We start from the raw sequence: 17798 nt of genomic DNA on the forward strand, positions 1-17798 counted from the left end.
CTCTGGACACCTCTGGACACGGGGAACGAGGCTAGTCGGCTCAGGGCTAGCCGGCCGATGGGGACTGTCGGTTCAGCTTGAGGGACCTGGCAGGTCACTCCGCTGCTTTTAGAAGTCCGAATACAAGAACAGCAAGAGGGGGTCTTATTAGGGCATCAAGACAGAAGGATGCGTGGTGACTGGTTTGGTAATGAGGTGGCGATGAAGCCGGTAGTGGAGAAAGCGTAAAAGCAACTTGATTTACTCTTTTTTTTTTTTTTAAGACTTTATTTATTTGAGAGACAGAGATCACAAGCAGGCAGAGAGGCAGGCAGAGAGAGAAGGAGGAGAAGCAGGCTCCCTGCCAAGCAGAGAGCCCGATGCGGGGCTCGATCCCAGGACCCTGAGACCATGACCTGAGCCGAAGGCAGAGGCTTTAACCCACTGAGCCACCCAGGTGCCCCCTTGATTTACTCTTAAATTCACCCGCGCCCTTCCCGTTACTGGAGGTTTCTTTGTTGAAGGCGGGAAACAGAGGGTCTTTGCGTGAAAGGCCCACGGGGGCACGGTTGTATTGGAAACAGAGAGTGGGGCGCCTGGGTGGCTCCGTGGTTAAGCGTCTGCCTCCGGCTCAGGTCATGATCCCAGGGTCCTGGGGTCGAGCCCTGCATCGGGCTCCCTGCGCAGTGGGGAGCCTGCTTCCCTTCCTCTCTCTGCCTGCCTCTCTGCCTACTTGTGATCTCGGTCAAATAAATAAATAAAATCTTAAAAAAAAAGAAAACAGAGATTAGGAGCACCTGGCCAGCTCAGTCAGAAGGGTGTGAGACTTGATCTCCGCGTAGTGAGTTTGAGGCGTGTGCTACTTAAATGAATAAATAAAATTTTAAAAAACTAAAAAAAAAAAAAAAAAAGAACTAAAAAAAATAGGGATTAAATAAAAGTTTATTTCCTGAGTTGTTCCAATCTGGAATTCTGCTCTCCGGGTGTGCTAGGTTGCAGGCTGAAAATGCAACGATTCAACAACATAATTTTTCCCCCCATAAAACAGCCCAGCGTGGGTAGTTCAGCATGCTCCACAGGTCGTCTGGAGAATTAGGGATGAACTCAGAGACTAAACAGATTCTCTAAATGACAGTGACTCAGGGAAGACAACCTGGTGCTGGACGAGATAGGTCATCAATAGCCTGAGGACGCCGGGGAACGTACGTGTAGGCACGAAGGTGTGAATGTTGGTTATTGATCTAACCTCCCCCGATACTATTCTCTCGGGAGTATGGGGCCAGAGGGGGGTCCCGCACTGCTGGGGAGAGACGCAGAAGGAGGCTCAGTCTTCACGTCGTATGGTGGGACACCAGCGATGCTTAAGACGAAAGTCAGGGAGCAGCGAGGTGAGCACGCTGCTTGGAGGTCGACACCAGAAGAAACATCCGAGGGACGTTAAAGCAGCGTCCCCCGAGAAGGGAGCTGGCGAGCGATGGGGTGTAAGCCTTGTGCTTCTATCTGACTCCTTACGCTCTGCGTGTCCATGACTTTGAAAATAACAACGCGGGGCGCCTGGGGGGCTCAGTGGGTTGAGCGTCTGCCTTCGGCTCAGGTCGTGATCCCAAAGGTCCTGGAGGGAGCCCTGCGACCGCTCCATGGGAAGCCTGCTTCTCCCTCTCCCACTCGCCCTGCTTGTGTTCCGTCTCTCTCTGTCAGATAAATAGATGAATAACCTTAAAAGAAAAGAACGCACGAAAAGTGAAATGGTCGTGAGGAAACGAGTAGAGACTGACTTTATGTGGAAGAGACCGGAGTGTGGAAGAGGGTCTCTCTGGTTTCCATCCCTCCTCGAGCAGAAGACACTTGCGTGGGTGTATGCACCGCGGGCGGAAAACCGGTAGAGAGAGGCAGAGGTCGAAGAGAGGGGGTGGCGGGATGAGCTGGGGAGTCAGAGGAGGTGGGAGGGGAGAGACCCGGGCACAGGTGGAAGGATGAGCTCTGAACGGGAGGAGGCGGCTTGACCTTGGTTGCAGAGGGAATCGGTCCCTGTCGGTGTTTGCTTGCGGTGTTTGCGGGGAGCGGCGGGAAGTTGAACTCATCCGCCCCTGGTAGCCTCATCTCTGTGAAAATCAGAAGTCACTACGGGCACGGAGGAAGGTTTGCAAGGTGGCGAGGGAGGTGCCAGGAAGACGGGGAGGGACAAAGGCTCATCGGGAACTGAACGCCCAGCTGAGGTTAGAGACCATAGGTTGGCACTAGCCCCGAGCGTGTACCCAGCACCCAGTGTTGGCACCTACAATGTGTTAAAAATGACTTGCTGAGGGGTGCCTGGGTGGCTCAGTGGGTTAAAGCCGCTGCCTCCAGCTCAGGTCATGATCCCAGGGTCCTGGGATGGAGCCCCGCATCGGGCTCCCTGCTCAGTGGGGCGTCTGCTTCTCCCTCTGCCTCTTCCGCTGCTCACACTCACACTCTCCCTCTCTCTCAAATAAATAAATAAATAAATAAAATCTTAAAAAAGAAAACGAATTTGTCCTGCAGATCCAGTTCGTGTGTGCCCCAAAGACCTGTCCTCGGGGATAATGACTGCACTGGTGTTTGCTTAGGCAGAGAGCGGACCTCCTTCACGGCCCTCGGCAGGAGACGGGTGAAAATAAAGAATAAGGAAGATCTGTACTGTTGCTGCCGAAGGGAAGGCACCACTAAAGGGATAAGTGCGGTAGAGACGGGAGGGCACAGCGTGCTACTGTCTGTCCGGAGTAAGGGGGAAAGGCACCTGGGCAGGTGTGACTGGCTGAGAACAGCATCTTTGGTTTATTTGCACACTATCTCGGGACGAGTGATCACAGGACTGGTGACAGTGGTCGCCTCTGGGAAGGACAAATGGGAGGCCGGGGACCAGGGGCAGGAGGGAGCCTTCTTTTCGCTGTTGATGGTACATGGTTTGGATTTTTTTTTTTCTCTACACCACGTGCGTGTTTTGCTTTCTTAAAAACATTAACAACTTTATAAAAAGCTAAAAAAAAAAAAAAAAAAAAGACATCGGCTCTCAAATCGTGTGCTCATTCAAGATCTAGATGCGTGGATTCTTCCTGGGGCCTGCGGGATCAGAACTCGGGAAGTAGAGCCTGGGATAGTGCGTCTTTATCGCGCCTCCCCCCTTCCCCGGGGTGGGGGTGGGGGGGGTCCTGATTCACCTGAAAGCGTGCTGAGCTCTGGGCCGAGAGCTCGGTGGTCGCGGAGTGGGCTCAGGGGAATCAGAGGGATGCTGGCGGTGCCTCTGTGTGGCGGGGGCCGGGCCGTGCGGGGTAGGCTGTACTGGGGGGGCCAAGGTCACTGGCATTTTGGCTGCACTTAAATCCGTGGGTAAACGGCGGTCTGATTAGACGTCAGGCCCCACAGACTAAAGGCCCGTAGGGGCCGCCCCCGGGCCCCATCTGGAACCACGTTGCCTGCTGTCTCTGCCCTATTCCCACCTGCACACATGGTGCTGCCATCGCCCAGAAGGTAGAAGGTTCCAGCCCGTTCCTCATCTGCTAGTTCTCTGCTCAAAGGTCCCTCCCTCCGGAGAGATCGTTCCCAAACCCCAGGCTAGGTCAGCACTCCCCGAGGTCAGCACTCCTCGCCCTGGACTTCTCCTTTGGAGCGTGGATACCATCATGAGGTCACTAGGGAGTGACTTAATGGTGGCTTTGGTCACTGCGATGTCCTCCACGATGGCCGGCACAGAATGGGCACTCCAGGCACGGGCTGCTCACGGAGTGAATGATGAGCCTTACGAGACACGGGAGACACAGGCTGGGTGACAGGAGTGGGAGTGGGCGCAGGGGGGCGGGCCGTGTCCGTGGAGGGTCGCTCCCGCCCTGCAGCCCGGTGTCCGGGAGTGTCTGACGCACATCCGACAAGCCGCAGCGGGAAGTCACAGGCAAGACTCCCTGCGGTCCCACGAATGTCATGTGGCTTCTGTCCAGGGAGGCCCATGGCCGGGCTCCCACCGAGCCCCAGGACTAGGTGGCCGGAGCCGAGCCCCCAGCACCCATGACCGGGTGGTGACGTGTGCCGGCGGCGAGGGGGAAGAGCCCGGCCCTGCCCGGCTCCCGAGGCCCCCAGCCTACGGGGAAGTGAGTGGCTGTTTCCCCCGTCAATGTGACAGCGGACGCTGCGGGGTCTGGGCTGAGCCATCGCGTTTCAGTGCTTCCGCGCAGCGCAGGACAGCCCAGTGCTCGGACACCGACTGACGGCCTCGGGGCCCGGCGAGGAGGCTGGCTGGGTGCTCAGCGCCCCGCGGCGGGTCCCGGATGGCTCCGGTCTGCTCCTCCCACCCCCCACGGAAGACACAGACGCTCCTGCCTATGAAAAGGTTTAATTTCTTCTTTATGCTCCGAAACAAAGAAGTGGCCTTACTCCTCCGAGAGGGTCTCCTCTCCCAGGAAAGGGAAGCTGTTGCTGTGAGGTGGAACGTGGGGCTCCTCCTCCCCACTTCCCCCCTGTCTTTCCAGCACACTCCGCAGAATTTAGTTTGAACACAGCTTGCCGCCCACGGGGCGGGGGGGGTGTTGGGGGGGGTGGGAAGGCGCAGCTGGAGTCCAAAACGTCAGGCCCACGTTCCACGAGAGATGGGTCCAGTGTGTGTCTGGGGGCGGCCGGCGCGGGAGGGAGGGAGGAGAGGCGTGGGCGGGGGAGCCGCTGGGCAGGGGGGGGCAGGCGGAGAGGCTGGGGCCCTCCCCCCCCAGCACCACCCCCTCCTAGCAGAGCTGGTCCTCATAGTCCTCCTCCTTCATCCCTTTTAGCCGGAGTCGGGCGAAGTCCTCGAACACGATGTCGTCGTCCGTGGCGTAGCTGCAGGGTGGGGGGGAGGGGGGGGCAGTGAGGGTTCCAGGCCCTCTGCTCGCCCCCCGCTCCCCTCCCAGACACGGGGGCGTCCGAGTGACGGGACTGGACCCGTGGGCGAGGAGGCTAAGCCGTCTGGATTGGGTGCTTCGGGCCTCCATCCCCGGGGAGGAGAAAAGCAGGGGTGAGAGGGCACCCTGGGGGGCTGCAGGACTCTCTGGCCACAGAGGTCAAAGGTCAAAGGCAGGGCGGAGTCTCTTACTTGGTATCAAATTCAATGAGGTTGGTGTCCACGGGTACACCTGTGTCTGGAGCAGCTGCGGGAAGAGAGGGGTGGGTGGGTGGGCGCCGGGGGGACCAGCGGCTCTACCCTGGCCTTGCCTCCGGCCTCCTTGCAGGGGTGGGGGGCTCGGGGTGCACTCACCTGTCTGGGGCCTGGGAAGGGTGATGTGGTCGTGGGGCTTGGGGTGCATGAGGACAAAAGGCAGCTCCACAGAGACGTCCCTGCGGGGGGGACGGGGGAGGCGGCGTGAGAGGCCCACACGGCCGCACTGGGAGGAGACCCCCGCGCCCCCCACGTTCCCCGCACACTCACCCGCCACGAGACACCACCAGCTTCACCTTGACCCTGTAGGACACCAGGATGCCCAGCACCTCCTTGTTGGCGCCCTCCTTCACGCTGCAACGAGGGGGACGAGCTCGGCCACAGCCCAGCCCTGCGGCTCCCACGAGGTTTGGGCTGGACCCCCGTCCCGGCCGTGGCCTCCAGCAGCGTGGGCTGCGCTGTTCTCACACCAAGCACCCCGCGGCACCCCTCGGCACCGAACCCGCTTGCAGCTTAAAGTGTCCTTGTGACCTGTCCCTGTGACCCGGCACCGTCCAGCTCTCCACCACCCCGACCGCATCCCCCCCACCCCCGCTCATTCTGGCCCCTGGCTCGCCATGTGTGCTCTCGCAGTGCTCCCCTCGCACCTGGGCGCCCCGGGGGAGGCCCGGCCCAGACTCAGTGCCAGTGTGGCCATCGCCCAGAGGTGTGGCGGCCCCACACTCCCTCACGCGTCCTTGCAGAGACCAGGCCTGGGCCGCCTGGGCCACCTGACCCCTCTGCCTGGGACGCTCCTTGTGTGGCCAGTCACCGACTTACTCTGGGTCCCTCCTCAGAACTCACGCTCGGGGGTGGGGGGCTGCGACAGCCTCTTTAAAGGGCACACATGCCGCCCGCCCCCGACGCGTCCCTCCCTCCTCTGCCCTGCTCCTTCTCCACACTCGTCACCAGACGTGCGGTACGATTCGCCATTGATCTGTCTGTCCTCCCCCTCTGGATTCTCTGGTCCCTTCTGGGCCCCGAGAGCACCGGGCGCCTAGGACAGAGCCTGAAGGAGCGTGTGAGCCTGGGCCATAGGAGCCCCCCGCCCCGCTCACATGGTGCTGGAAGCCAGGTTGGTGTCCTCGTGCTTGAGCTTCCCGTCCAGGGCCAGACCCCGCTTCTCCCGGTTGTCGCTGAGCAGCGGGGTGACAGTATACACCTTGCAGAACGTGGAACTGGGGGACACCTGGTCACTGGGGAGCAGGGACAGAAGACCGAGACTCTGAGGGGGCGGGCCGGGCGAGGTGGTCGCTCCCGCCCCCGGGGGCTCCCCCCCCCACCAGTGCTGCCCTGTTTGGGCCCACGGGTAATGGGGGCTGGGTTAGAGCTCAACTGGGGTCCAGAAAGCCAGCTCAGAGCCACCTGCCCGGATGGAAGGCCCTTGGGGGTGGGGACGGTCTCCCAGGGCTGTTCCTCTGCCCTAAGGTGCCGCCCCGGGGTGTTCTGTTACTCACTCTTGTTCGATCTGAGCCACAGGGCACTTGTACTGGGCGGTGCTGAAGAGGCAGATGTCGGCATACTGTCTCACTGCGGGGCGGGGTGAGGTCCTGCAGCTGAGCTGGGAGCGCAGGCCGCAGCCCCCCAGCCCCCCTGCCCCAGCCCCATGGGGCCGTGTCTCCTGGGGCAGCCTCCCGCACTGGGCTGTGTCCCGGGCTGAAATCACCCCACGTGGGCAGCAACTCCCACCCCCAAGACCCCCTACTATCCCCCACCTCCTACCAGAGACTTTGATCTTCTTGATGGTCTTGGTGGAGTTGTTGGTGACGTGGACGTTGACATTGAGGGGCTCCCCGTGGTAGTAGAGCTTTCGGGAAGAGGGGGTCAAGTTAATGCGATCCGTTTGCACTGGTCCCGTTATCAGCGTCCCCCCTGCCCCCACGCAAACCCGTGGCTCGGTCTCCCTCTGAACCCACACCCACACCCAGCTGTCCTGGCAGGTGGCTCCAGCCCTCCCCCCAGGGCCCTCTGCACAGGAGCCCCCGCATCCCCCCCCCGCACCCCACCTCCTTGTCCAGGGAGGCCTCGAGGTGCAGGGACCGGTCGGACATGAGGAAGTGGCGTGTGGTTTCTGCTGAAGGCTGGGGGCCGGGTTTCTCTGGGGCAAACTGCACCTTTCGGATCACCAGACGCACAGAGTTCCTGGGGGTGGGGAAGAGGGCGGGGTGGGGGGTGTGGTGCGCCAGTCCTCAGACACCCGGACCCCCAGCGCCGCCTCCCTGAGGCTTGGGGCTCCAGGGCGTGGGAGGACAGCATGGGGTGGTGGGGGGGGCTTGCTTCCCTCACCTTTTGTGGCTTTTCTCTTCTAGTGATTTGGCACAGAAGGCTCGAATCTCAAAGTCTACTCCGCAAGCCTTGGGAAGAGAAAAGGTCACGTCTTACACAAGGCCCCTGACACCACCACGCCCTTCCTTCCCCCTCCCCTCGCCTCGGTCAGGGGTTCTTGCCCCGTCACTGTGTGCTCTGAGGAGTGTAGGGCCTGGGGCTTCGTCCTCTGCCTCCCAAAGCCCCCAGCACCTGGCAGCGCCTGGGTCCTGTCTGCAAGGCGAGCCCCTGTAGTCACCCAGGAGTGCCCAGAGTCACCCGGGAGCAGACGGACCACATTTCCACTGGGGACAAGTCCCGCCCTGGCTTCTCCCTGACGGCCCCCCTCTCGGCGGGTGCCAGGCTCCTGCTGGAGCCCGTTCTGTCCCCGGAGCCCTCGGACCCATTCCCGCTGTACCTTCCCCGTGTCCTCGGGGCCCGGCTGCAGGGTGACGGAGCAGGGAAGGTTCTGGGGGATCTGTGGGGAGGCAAGGGGAGGCTTTGGTTCTTCCAAATCTTTCTCTAAATCCCCACTAAGAGGCTGGAGGAGGCGTCCCGAGGGGTGAGAAGGGGAAGAAGGAAGGGGCCCCAGGGAGGAGGCAGAGACAGGAGTGACTGTGAAGGCGGGGGCGGGGGGTGCTGTCCAGGGCCTCCTCCTCACTGCTGATTCCAGATCTGCCTGGAGCAGGGGCCTCACCGCCCCCAACCCGACTCAGTCCCAGGCCCCTCGCCCTGTAGAGAGTGGGGGGCGTCCTCACTGTGAAGAAGAAGGGGTGGGCGTGCGGGCCCAGTTTCCTCAGCAGCCGGTCCTGCAGGCGGGTGGGGGGCCGCGGGGGGTTGGGCACCGGGGGGAAGGCCTGGTAGTTGGCGATGAACAGGTCTTTGCGGAAGGACAAGCCCAGCACGTCCAGGTCCTCGCGGCCGTAGCGGAAGGCGCAGGTGAGGGTCACAAACACTGCGGGGGTGGGGGGTGGTCAGGAGCCCCCACCCCCGCAGCGACCAACCTGCCTGAACCCGACTTCCCTCTTCCCGCCCCACTGGGCCACCCCGACTTCCCCTAGGCGCCCCCTGCTCTCGGGCCAGTACCTTTGCGATCCTTCAAGTAGTCAGGGTCCACGAGCACCACGCCATCTGGGAAAGGGACACACGAGCTCACTTCCTGTCGGGGCCTCCCCTCCATCCCTGGGCCCAGGAGCCTCTCCCCGTCTTGGGGGCCCCGCGCTGCTTTCTGGGCACACTTACCTACGGGGTCCACTTTGTCCAGGTGGTCTACAAAGTCCCGCTTCCCCAAGTACACAGTGAGCTGGGGGTACAGAAGGAGCACGGGGAAGACGGGGCAGGAGGGTGCGGGGCACGCAAGCCCCAGAGTGCTCGTCCCGCCCCTGGTCTTTCCCAGGCTGGGGTTAGCTCCGGGGTTCCTCCCAACAGGGTCAGAAGGGGAGAGTAGTGGGGTTTCCCAGGTCACCCAACCTTGAAGCTTTTTCACCTCTGTCTACAAGTCAGGCAAGCGTGTGGGGGGAGGTGGGGAGTGGGCTTGGAGAGGACTCAGGGGGGCCCCCCAGCCATTTAGAGAGCGGGGTGTGGTCTCACGGGCTCCTCTCCAGGGGCTCTGGGATACACAGGCCATAGCCTGGGGTCTGCTGACCATTCCCAGCCCAGGCACCCTGGGCCTGCTCCCAAGAGGGGTACAGCCTAGGGCTCTGGCTCCTCCCCCTTCCTCTAGCCTAGGCCCCCGGACCTTTCCCCACCCAGGGACCTGTCCCCACCCAGCCCCGCCGGGTTGAGTGGCCTTTGCGGCAAGGGGCTTTGGGAGGGAAGGAAGTCGGCTCTTAGCTGTCACAGGAAGTGGGGAGCTAGGGGTTGGGGATGGGCGAGGGGCAGGCTGGGCCTTGCAGGGGCCCGGAGCGGGTTGGGAGGAGAAGCAGCATGGGGGACTCACCTTGCAGTTAGGGCTCGACTTCTTGAAGACCCTAGCAAAATAGAAAGGGAAACCCTGCTGCCTCACACTGGGCAGCAGGGACCTCCCCACCCCGGCCCAAGAAGCAGAGCTCACCCGGGACTCTGCCTGCAGGCTCTGGGGCTTTGCCAGCTCTACCCCTCCCACTTCTTCCCAGGAGAAGGGCCACCACAGGGCCTGAATATTCCCAACACAAACCCCCCCCCGACTAGGTCCCCTCCTCCTGGGACAATGGCCCTTGGTTGCCACAGGAACTACCCAGGCTCTTCCCAGAGCGCTTGCCCCAGGGGGACCTGAATGGGCAGGCTGTAGGAGCCTCTGTCTAGGACCGAACCCTGTCCCCGACTTCTCCGGTATTCCAAAGACAGCTGGAGTGCCCAGCAGGGCAATGGCCCTGGCTTTTACGCCTAGAATGGTTTCTACTTGTAGGCACTACTTAAGCGTGACCCGATTCCATTAACCTCCAACCGTTCCCCATCCCTGATCTCAGCAGCCCCAAAGCCCGTCTCTGGTGGCTGAGCTCAGCTATCACCTCCTTTGGGAAGCAGATCGAGCCCGGACCCCGGTTACTCCTCTTGGGGGGCGGTATGAGAGCTTGCATAGGCCATGAGCCACACATCACCTGCCCCAGCAGGCCGCCTGTGATGGTCAGAGGCCGTACTCCGTTTGCACCCCCAGCACGAGGCCAGCCGATCGCTAGAGACCGCGATGCCGGCTGACGTTGGTCGGGAGAACGCCCCACGCTCAGCGCCGTTTCAAGGGCTTTGTGTGTGGGATCCCACTTAAGGCTTCTGGCGACCCCATGACGGAGGTCCCAGTGTTCCTAGTTTACAGGTGAGGGAACCGAGGCACGGGGGCCTGAAGGGTTTAGCCTAAGGCCCCACGGGGTGGATACAGTGGGGCTCAGATGAACAGGCTCCGTCTGGCTCCGAGCCCACGTCTCCCTCGCTAAACTGCTACTCTCCCGTCCCTGCAATCCCCAGTAAGTGTTCAATTGCAGGGGATTCGCCCCCCCCGAGCTGAAATGGCCGAACCCCAGACTCTGCCCACTGCTGTGAGCGTAGCAGGTATCCGGTGACCCCCTGGGCTCCGGCCACTTGCGGGTCTGACCTTCCTCATCCCCATGCGCTATCTCAGCAGCAAGCCCTGGGAAGGGTCCTCGGCAAGTAGAAACGGAAGTCCCGCAGACCGGCCCGCCCTTCCTCCAGCAACACCCCCCGTCCCCAGTTTTGCTCTAACAACCTCACTTGCCACTTCTTCCCAGAAGGTCAGGCTGTCCAAAGGCCATAAGGCAAAGGGTACGGTGGCCCCCAGTGGCCCCATCCAATAAAGGAGAGTAAACACTGGTAGGGTGGCAGCTAGAAGAAGCCCCCACCCTGAGGACGGATAGCTAGGGCACCTTCCAGTCCCCCCGTCTTTGCTTCTAGTTTTCCTTTGTCCCAGGCCTTCCTCCTTTGAGGATGAAAGCCACCGACGGTGGTTGTGGGGTAACGGCCCCTGAGTGTCCGCAGGGCCACCTGCCCTTGGGAGCCGAGGCTGGGGAGCAGCAGCACTTGTACATCGAGGCCGGCCAAGGAGGCAGACTGTGGGGGTGCCCAGAGGTGCCCAGCGAGGGGGCCAGCGACAGCAGATGTTCTCTCCATTTCCTGTGGCCCAGAATTAGACGGGGGTGGCGGGAATTGTGCCAAGTCAGCAGTCCCCCTCTGGTCCATCCATCCTCCTCCCGGAACCACATAACGGAAATTGGGGGCCTCCCTCAAGTCAGCGACTTCCCCTTTCTTTGGGGGTGTTTGAGCCCTAATCCAGGGCACCAGTCCTCCCTCTGATCATCTCTCTGATACTACTAGACGGGGTGCTCAGAAGCCTGGGTTCTCGTCCTCTGCGGGCAGGGAGTGGTGGGGCTGAGGTGATCATGTTTTTCAGCCAAGTGATATCTGAGGACCCGGGCCCCATTCCTGGTCCCTCCTGGATAGAGGCATACGGCCCCAATCTTTTCCTCTTCTGCTCCTGCTCCCCAGGGACCTGCGCATTCACCCACTATCCCCTTGGGGGGTGTTGGCCCACAACAGGAAGTGGATTTTGCTAGAGACCAAAAAAGAGAACTCGGGGTATCAGTGGAAGGAAGGAGCCTCGACGATTGCACAGAAAACATCCGGGGAGTGGATGGCGTGCCCAGGGCAGATACTGCCTTCCCTCACCTCCGGGATTAAAAGTAAGGCCCAGAAGCAGGGAGGGTCGTCACGCACTCTACTCCCCCAAGATGAAGCTGTTGCTCCTAGCAACCTGGGGGAAGGCAGAAGTTTGGAAGCAGAGCCACCTGGCCCTTGGGACAGCCCGACTGCCTGCGGGTTACCTGACAGGAGGCTCTCCAGCAGCTCGGCACGAGTCTCCGAGTTGGGGGGGGGAATCCCCTCCCGGCATCCGGACCTCCCATACCCAACCCCTCGGGGCCGGCCACCTGCTCCTCCTTCCTCCGCCCCTGCATCGCTGCCTGCACCGGAGAACCCAGTCGTCCGGCCCCCACATCCCTGCGAGAACCCAGACGCCAGGCTCCTGACCGCCTTCAGCCCTCGCTTTCTGCAAGGGCCCTGGCATGCGTCCCCCTCATTATCCTCGAGGACCCAGGCGCGCGGCCCCAGAAGGCTGTCCCCCAGGGACCCAGGCGTCCGGCCCCCGGGTTCTCTCCCCGGTGTCCTTGTCCGGGGACCGTCCCGGCACCCGCCCGGAGCCGCCGCCCGCGTCCCGCCGCGTGGCCCCACCTCCCTTACCTGGTGCCCGGTTTCTCCCCCATGGTGCGCGCGCCCGCCGCCCGCCGCCCGCCCGGTTCGCGGCTCGCTCGCAGCCTCCCAGCCTGCTGCCAGGTCCCCGCTCCTCCCCGCGCCACTGCGCACGCGCGCCCGCCGCTCTTTCTCCTCTCCCCCGCCCCTCCGGCCCCCGTGCGCTCCTGGGGAACAGGGCCCAGCTGCGTCAGCCCGGACCGCGCGCGCCGCGGCGCCGCCCGCCCTCTGGGCGCAGACCGCGCGGTGATTGGCTCCGCCCCCGCGCCCGCCCCTCCGCGGCCCCGCCCCGCCGCTCCCGGGGCCCGGGCCGGTGGCGGGGGGGGCTGGTCAGTCCTGCGCGCGCGGTCCCCAGTCCCCCCCCCTCGGCCCGCCCATCTCCCCGCCCCTCCGCGCCCCCGTAGGAACCGATTGGGCTCCCCGGCAGGGAGGCGCCCGCCTGCCCGGAGGGGAGAGCCCTGTGATTGGCTCCCTGCGCCCAGGGCGCCGCGGGGGTCCCCTCCCCTTTGTTTGCTTTCTCCGCGGCGGTGGGGGCGAGGGAGGCGGCGGGGGCGGCGGAGCGAGCTCCGGCTCCGTCTGGGAGGAAGGATGAGGGGACGCGCACGTGGGTGAGCGCTTCCCTTGCGTGATGCTTTGCTTCAGGGCGCGCCGCGCTCCCCAATGCTCGCAGCCTTCTCTGGCCCGCCCCCCCGCCGCCTTACTGCGCTGTGTCAGCTCCCTCTGGTGTCTGTCTTTCCTCTTCCACCGGGTTACGGTGCCTAGTGTCTCCGACGACCCATCCCTTCCCTCTCCTCTCATCGCGGCCGGCATCCATCCCTCCGTCCATGCCCCCATCCGTCCGTGCCTCCATGCCTCCATTCGTCCAGCCTCCATCCGTCCATACCGCCATCCGTCCAGCCTCCATGCCTCCATCCGTCCGTGCCTCCATCCGTCCGTGCCTCCATCCGTCCATGCCTCATGCCTCCATCCATCCATACCGCCATCCGTCCATGCCTCTATGCCTCCATCCATCCGTGCCTCCATCCGTCCAGCCTCCATGCCTCCATCCGTCCATGCCCCCATCCGTCCGTGCCTCCATGCCTCCATTCGTCCAGCCTCCATCCGTCCATACCTCCATCTGTCCATGCCTCCATGCCTATTTTGTGCCAGTCACTGTGCTGGGTGATGGGGACACAGACATGAATTCATGTGGCCCCTGCTTTCCTAGCACAGTTCAGGAGACACACAAACAGGTATTAGGATTGCAAGAATACTATCACGGAGGTATGGCTCAGAAGACAAAGCGACTACTGGTGCTTGACGGGGGCAGAGGTGGTGGGGGAATGCTGTCCAGAGGAGGACACATTCGAGGGCAGTTTTTCTGAAGGGTGGGCAGAAGTTGAGAAAAGGTGTTGCAGAGATAGAGAAAGGCAAGGCACGTCCTCTGCGGAGGGGTTTGTGGGGTTCCACCGCGGGAGAGATGAGGGGGAGGGGGAGGACTGGAACAGAGTGTGAAGGATTCCGTACAGCAGGTGAGGGAACGAGGCTGAGGTCTTCCCTGGAGGACACTTAGATCCAGTAGTGGCTTTTTTAAAGCAAAGACTGGCACGATGAGATTCCTCCTTCAGGAGGAGAATTCTGGGCAATGTGGAGGGTGGAGAGAGTGGGGCAAGGTTGTCTGGACTGAAAGAAGTCAAGAGAAGAGGGGCCAGGCAGAAGGGCCATTTCTAGGGCACAATGGAGAGGGCTGGGGCGGGGGAAGGGGGATGATGGGTTGGAACTTTCAGGACTTAAGCAGCTGATGTATTTCTCCTTCTTCCACGTCTTTTCTCATTGTCCCCCTGTCTTTCCCACCCCAATAATTTCACACGTCTCCCTCCACTTTTCCATGCAACAAAAAAAGTAATATGCACAACAAGACAGTTTCTGAGATCCTCTTTAAGGTCCAAACAGAGGAAATAAGATGAAATCAGAGAGGGAGACAAACCATAAGAGACTCTCAGCTCTACAGAACAAACCGAGCCTTGCCGGAGGGGCTGGGTGGCTGCGGTAACCGGGGATGGGCATTTAGGAGGGCACGTGATGGAATGAGCACTGGGTATTGTGTCCAACTGATGAATCGCTGAATTCTACATCGGAAACTAGTAATACACTGTATGTTCACTAACTGAATTTAAAGACACGAAGTTATTTGGAAAAGTTCCAGCATAGGTCCTCAGTTCTGTCACCCCTTTCTAAGCTCGCCCTTCATCCCTTTCAAGCTTTAGATCATACATTTCTTTTAGACTTATGAATCACTTTTGTCAAAGGGTTAGGACCAGAACGTAATGAGATAAATATTGGTATACATCTAAAGTGATTTTGGGGGACACCTGGGTGGCTCAGTTGGTTGAGCATCTGCCTTCAGCTCAGGTCCTGGTCCCAGGGTCCTGGGATTGAGCCCCTTGTCGCACTCCCTGCTCAGCGGGGAGCCTGCTTCCCCTTCTCCCTCTGCTGCTCCCTGCTTGTGTTCTTTGGCTCTCTGACAAATAAATAAATAAAATCTTAAAAAAAATAAAGTGATTTTGGGACGGAACAATAGTGGTCTGTGTGGCATGAAAGCTGCTATATTAAAACATACTAATATAAAGACAATTTTACAGAGATGTTAAAGAAGGCTAGAAAAAATGAAAGAGAGGCACCATATATGGGTGGGAAAACCCGTCATTATAAAGATGTCATTTCTCTGTAGATTGTGTATAAATTTGACACCATATCAAAATAACAGTGGGAAGCTGGTCCAAAGGTAGTGGCTTATCTCAAGTGATGGTTCACGGCTCCGACTCCTTGTTCCACTCTTGACCCCCTCCTCACTGCTGCGCCTGACTAGTCTTTAAAAGTAAATGAATAGGGGACGCCTGGGTGGCTCAGGTCATGGTCTCAGGGTCCTGGGATCGAGCCCGCATCAGGCTCTCTTCTCTGCTCAGCGGGGAGCCCACTTCCCCTCTCTCTCTCTGCCTGCCTCTCTGCCTACTTGTGATCTCTGTCTGTCCAATAAATAAGCAAAATCTTAAAAAAAAAAAGTAAATGAATAACACTGGGCCTTTGGGGGGAGGGGAACTTGATTCTAAACAATCAGAAAAATTAACTCACAAGTTTAGCCAGGATAATTCTGAAAAATAAGAATAAAGCAGGCCTTTGTCTTACCTGATAATTTATTATGTTAACAATAATTAAAATTGTTATTGGTGCAATGATACGAAACAGAGCAATGAAAGGGAACAGAGGACCCTGATACAGACTCACATGGTAGCATTTCAAGTCAATGGAGAAAGAACGGCATATTCACTGAGCTGGGTTGAGACAGTCGGCTATTCATTTGGGAGAAAAAAAGTGATGTCTCCATCTCACACCTTAAACAAAATACATTCCAGATGGGTTAAAGCTCTAAATGCATGGGATAGAACTATAGAAGTATTAGGAGAAAAACAGAAAAAGATTTTTATAACCTTGGAGCTTAGGAAAAGCCTCCTAAGACCTCATACCCCAGGGCTATAAATAACACCAGGGAACACTTTAATTTACCACGTGCCAAAACACTGTTCCAAGCATTTTACAAATATCAGTTCATTCAGTACTCACAGCTCTATGCCTTAGGGTTTTATGATCACCCCCCACTTTACAAATGAGGAAGTGGGGGCACAGTTAAGAAACTCAAAGACTCATACAGCTAGCAAGAGGCAAAGCTGGGGTCCGAACCCAGCGGTCTAGCTCAGAGTCTGTGGCTTTTATCGAAACGCCCTACCTTTAGAAGACTAATTATTAAAATAAATAAAATGACAAATTGGAAGAAGCCTCTTGCAACGGGGCAACACATAACAACCAAGAATAACTCTGGGGGCGCCTGGGCGGCTCAGTCCTTAAGCCTCTGCCTTCAGCTCAGGTCATGATCTCAGGGTCCTGGAATCAAGCCCCGCATCAGGCTCTCTGCTGAGCAGGGAGCCTGCTTCCCCCTCTCTCTCTGCCTGCTTATGATCTATCAAATAAATAAATAAAATCTTAAAAAAAAAAAGAATAACTCCCCACATCTACAAAGAGTTCCTACACAGTAATAAACCTAGTTATTGGGATTATGCATAAAGCACTGTTTCACATGATGGGGGGTGGGTGTTAAGTCAAGGCAATCTTCCTAGAGGGCACTTTGCCAGTTCCTGTCAAAATTGAAAGTAGGCTTTCTCTTTCATTCAACTTTCATTTATTCACTCAACAAATATGTGTCAAGCAGTTTTTACGTACCAGGCACTATTCTTGGTGATAAGACTGAAGTCGTGAGGAAGAGAAGACCCCTCTCGTGTCTTTTAGCCAGAGCAGACAGTAAGTAAGAAATACATTTGAGGGATGCCTGGGTGGCCCAGTTAAGCATCTGCCTCCGGCTCTGGTCATGATCTTGGGGTCCTGGGAGCAAACCCCAGCGTTGGGCTCCCTGCTCAGCGGGGAATCTGCTTCTCCCTCTCCCCCGTCAGCTTGTGTTTTCTCTCTCAAATAAATAAAATCTTCAAAAAAAAATTTAAATACACTTGAGGTAGTGTTATGAGCTATTAAAAAAATAAGCAGGGTGACGTGGTAAAGGATGAAGGGGTTTGGCGCGGGGGCTACTTAAAAAAGGGGCCCTCTTTGAGGACGGCAAAATGGTAGCAGAGATTGAAAGAGAAAATTACTCCAGGCAGAAGGAGCATGTGCAAAGGTTCTGCGGTGGGAGCGGGCATGCTGGAGGATAGAAAGGCTAGTTCGATTCAGGGATGAGACAGGACAGGGAGACCGAGGGTACCCGTGGTTAGCGCGGAGGTCGGAGGGGTGGGAGGCCTCAGATCCCAAGGATTCTAGGAGCCCGGGTGGGAAGGCGGGATTTCAGTCACCTCTTGGGAAGCCAGTGAAGGGCTTTACGCAAGGAGTGGGATTGTATTTATATATATATTATATAGTTAATAATAATATTATTATTATTAACCGACTTACATCTGAAAAGACTCTGGTTGCTTTGCAGAGAGGGGACTGCCCAGGGGCCACAAGAGAAGCCGCGAAGAGGCCATAGGAGAGAAGGGGGGCCGGGACCAAAGGGGCCCCGGAGACGGAGAAATAGAGAAAAACCCAGCCGTACGGGGTTCGTGTTTGGGGAGGAAACACGTAAGGGTGACCCCGAGCCTTGACTTTTCTTCGAGCTGTGAGGTCGCCCTCGTGCAGGACCAGCGCACAGAGAGGTTCGAGCGTTCCGAGGCCGCACCGGGGGCGGGCGGCGCGGCGGCGCGGACGCGGCCCTGTGGCCGGCAGCTCAGAGACGCAGCGTGCGGCGGCCGCGGCGGACCCTCGCGCGGGAGACCCAGGGCAGCCGCCGCTCCTGCAAGGCGCACTGCGCGCCCGCGGGTCGCTGCGCCCAGCGCTCGGGGCAGCCGGCAGCGCCCTGGGGACGCCTCGGGGACACGGGCGGCTCGTCTCCCTCCAGGCCGGGCGCTGTCGGAGCTCGTGTTTGCGGGGCGCGCGGACCGCCGCCTGGGCGTCGCCGCCGCCGCACACACGCCCCCAGCGCGGCCGCGGGGCCGGCTCCTCGCGCACCGGCCGCGCCGACCGCCGAGCGTCCGGGCCCCGGGCGGGT

The 17798-nt window shown here is 59.5% G+C and overlaps 1 protein-coding gene across 2 annotated transcripts; it reads right to left on the reverse strand.

The window, feature by feature from the left end:
- Positions 1 to 4303: 4303 nt before the first annotated feature.
- Positions 4304 to 12300, reverse strand: ARRB2 (arrestin beta 2). 2 transcript variants are annotated; one of them, XM_080826953.1, is made up of 15 exons: positions 12182 to 12300; positions 9396 to 9426; positions 8699 to 8738; positions 8543 to 8587; positions 8215 to 8411; positions 7875 to 7934; positions 7439 to 7506; positions 7159 to 7294; positions 6875 to 6959; positions 6610 to 6682; positions 6211 to 6348; positions 5384 to 5467; positions 5213 to 5292; positions 5051 to 5105; positions 4304 to 4797 (listed from the first exon to the last, which is right to left on the reverse strand). In XM_080826953.1, the coding sequence occupies exons 1-15, from the start codon at positions 12202 to 12204 to the stop codon at positions 4704 to 4706; spliced, it is 1209 nt and encodes a 402-aa protein (XP_080683079.1). In that variant the 5' UTR covers positions 12205 to 12300; the 3' UTR covers positions 4304 to 4703. The 2 variants fall into 2 exon arrangements, with proteins under 2 accessions (XP_080683079.1, XP_080683078.1); XM_080826952.1 differs by having other exon boundaries at positions 8699 to 8759; positions 12182 to 12294.
- Between the last annotated feature and the right edge of the window lie 5498 nt (positions 12301 to 17798).

Source organism: Martes martes (genome assembly GCF_963455335.1).
Source record: "Martes martes genome assembly, chromosome: 16".
Classification (NCBI taxonomy): Eukaryota; Metazoa; Chordata; class Mammalia; order Carnivora; family Mustelidae; genus Martes; species Martes martes.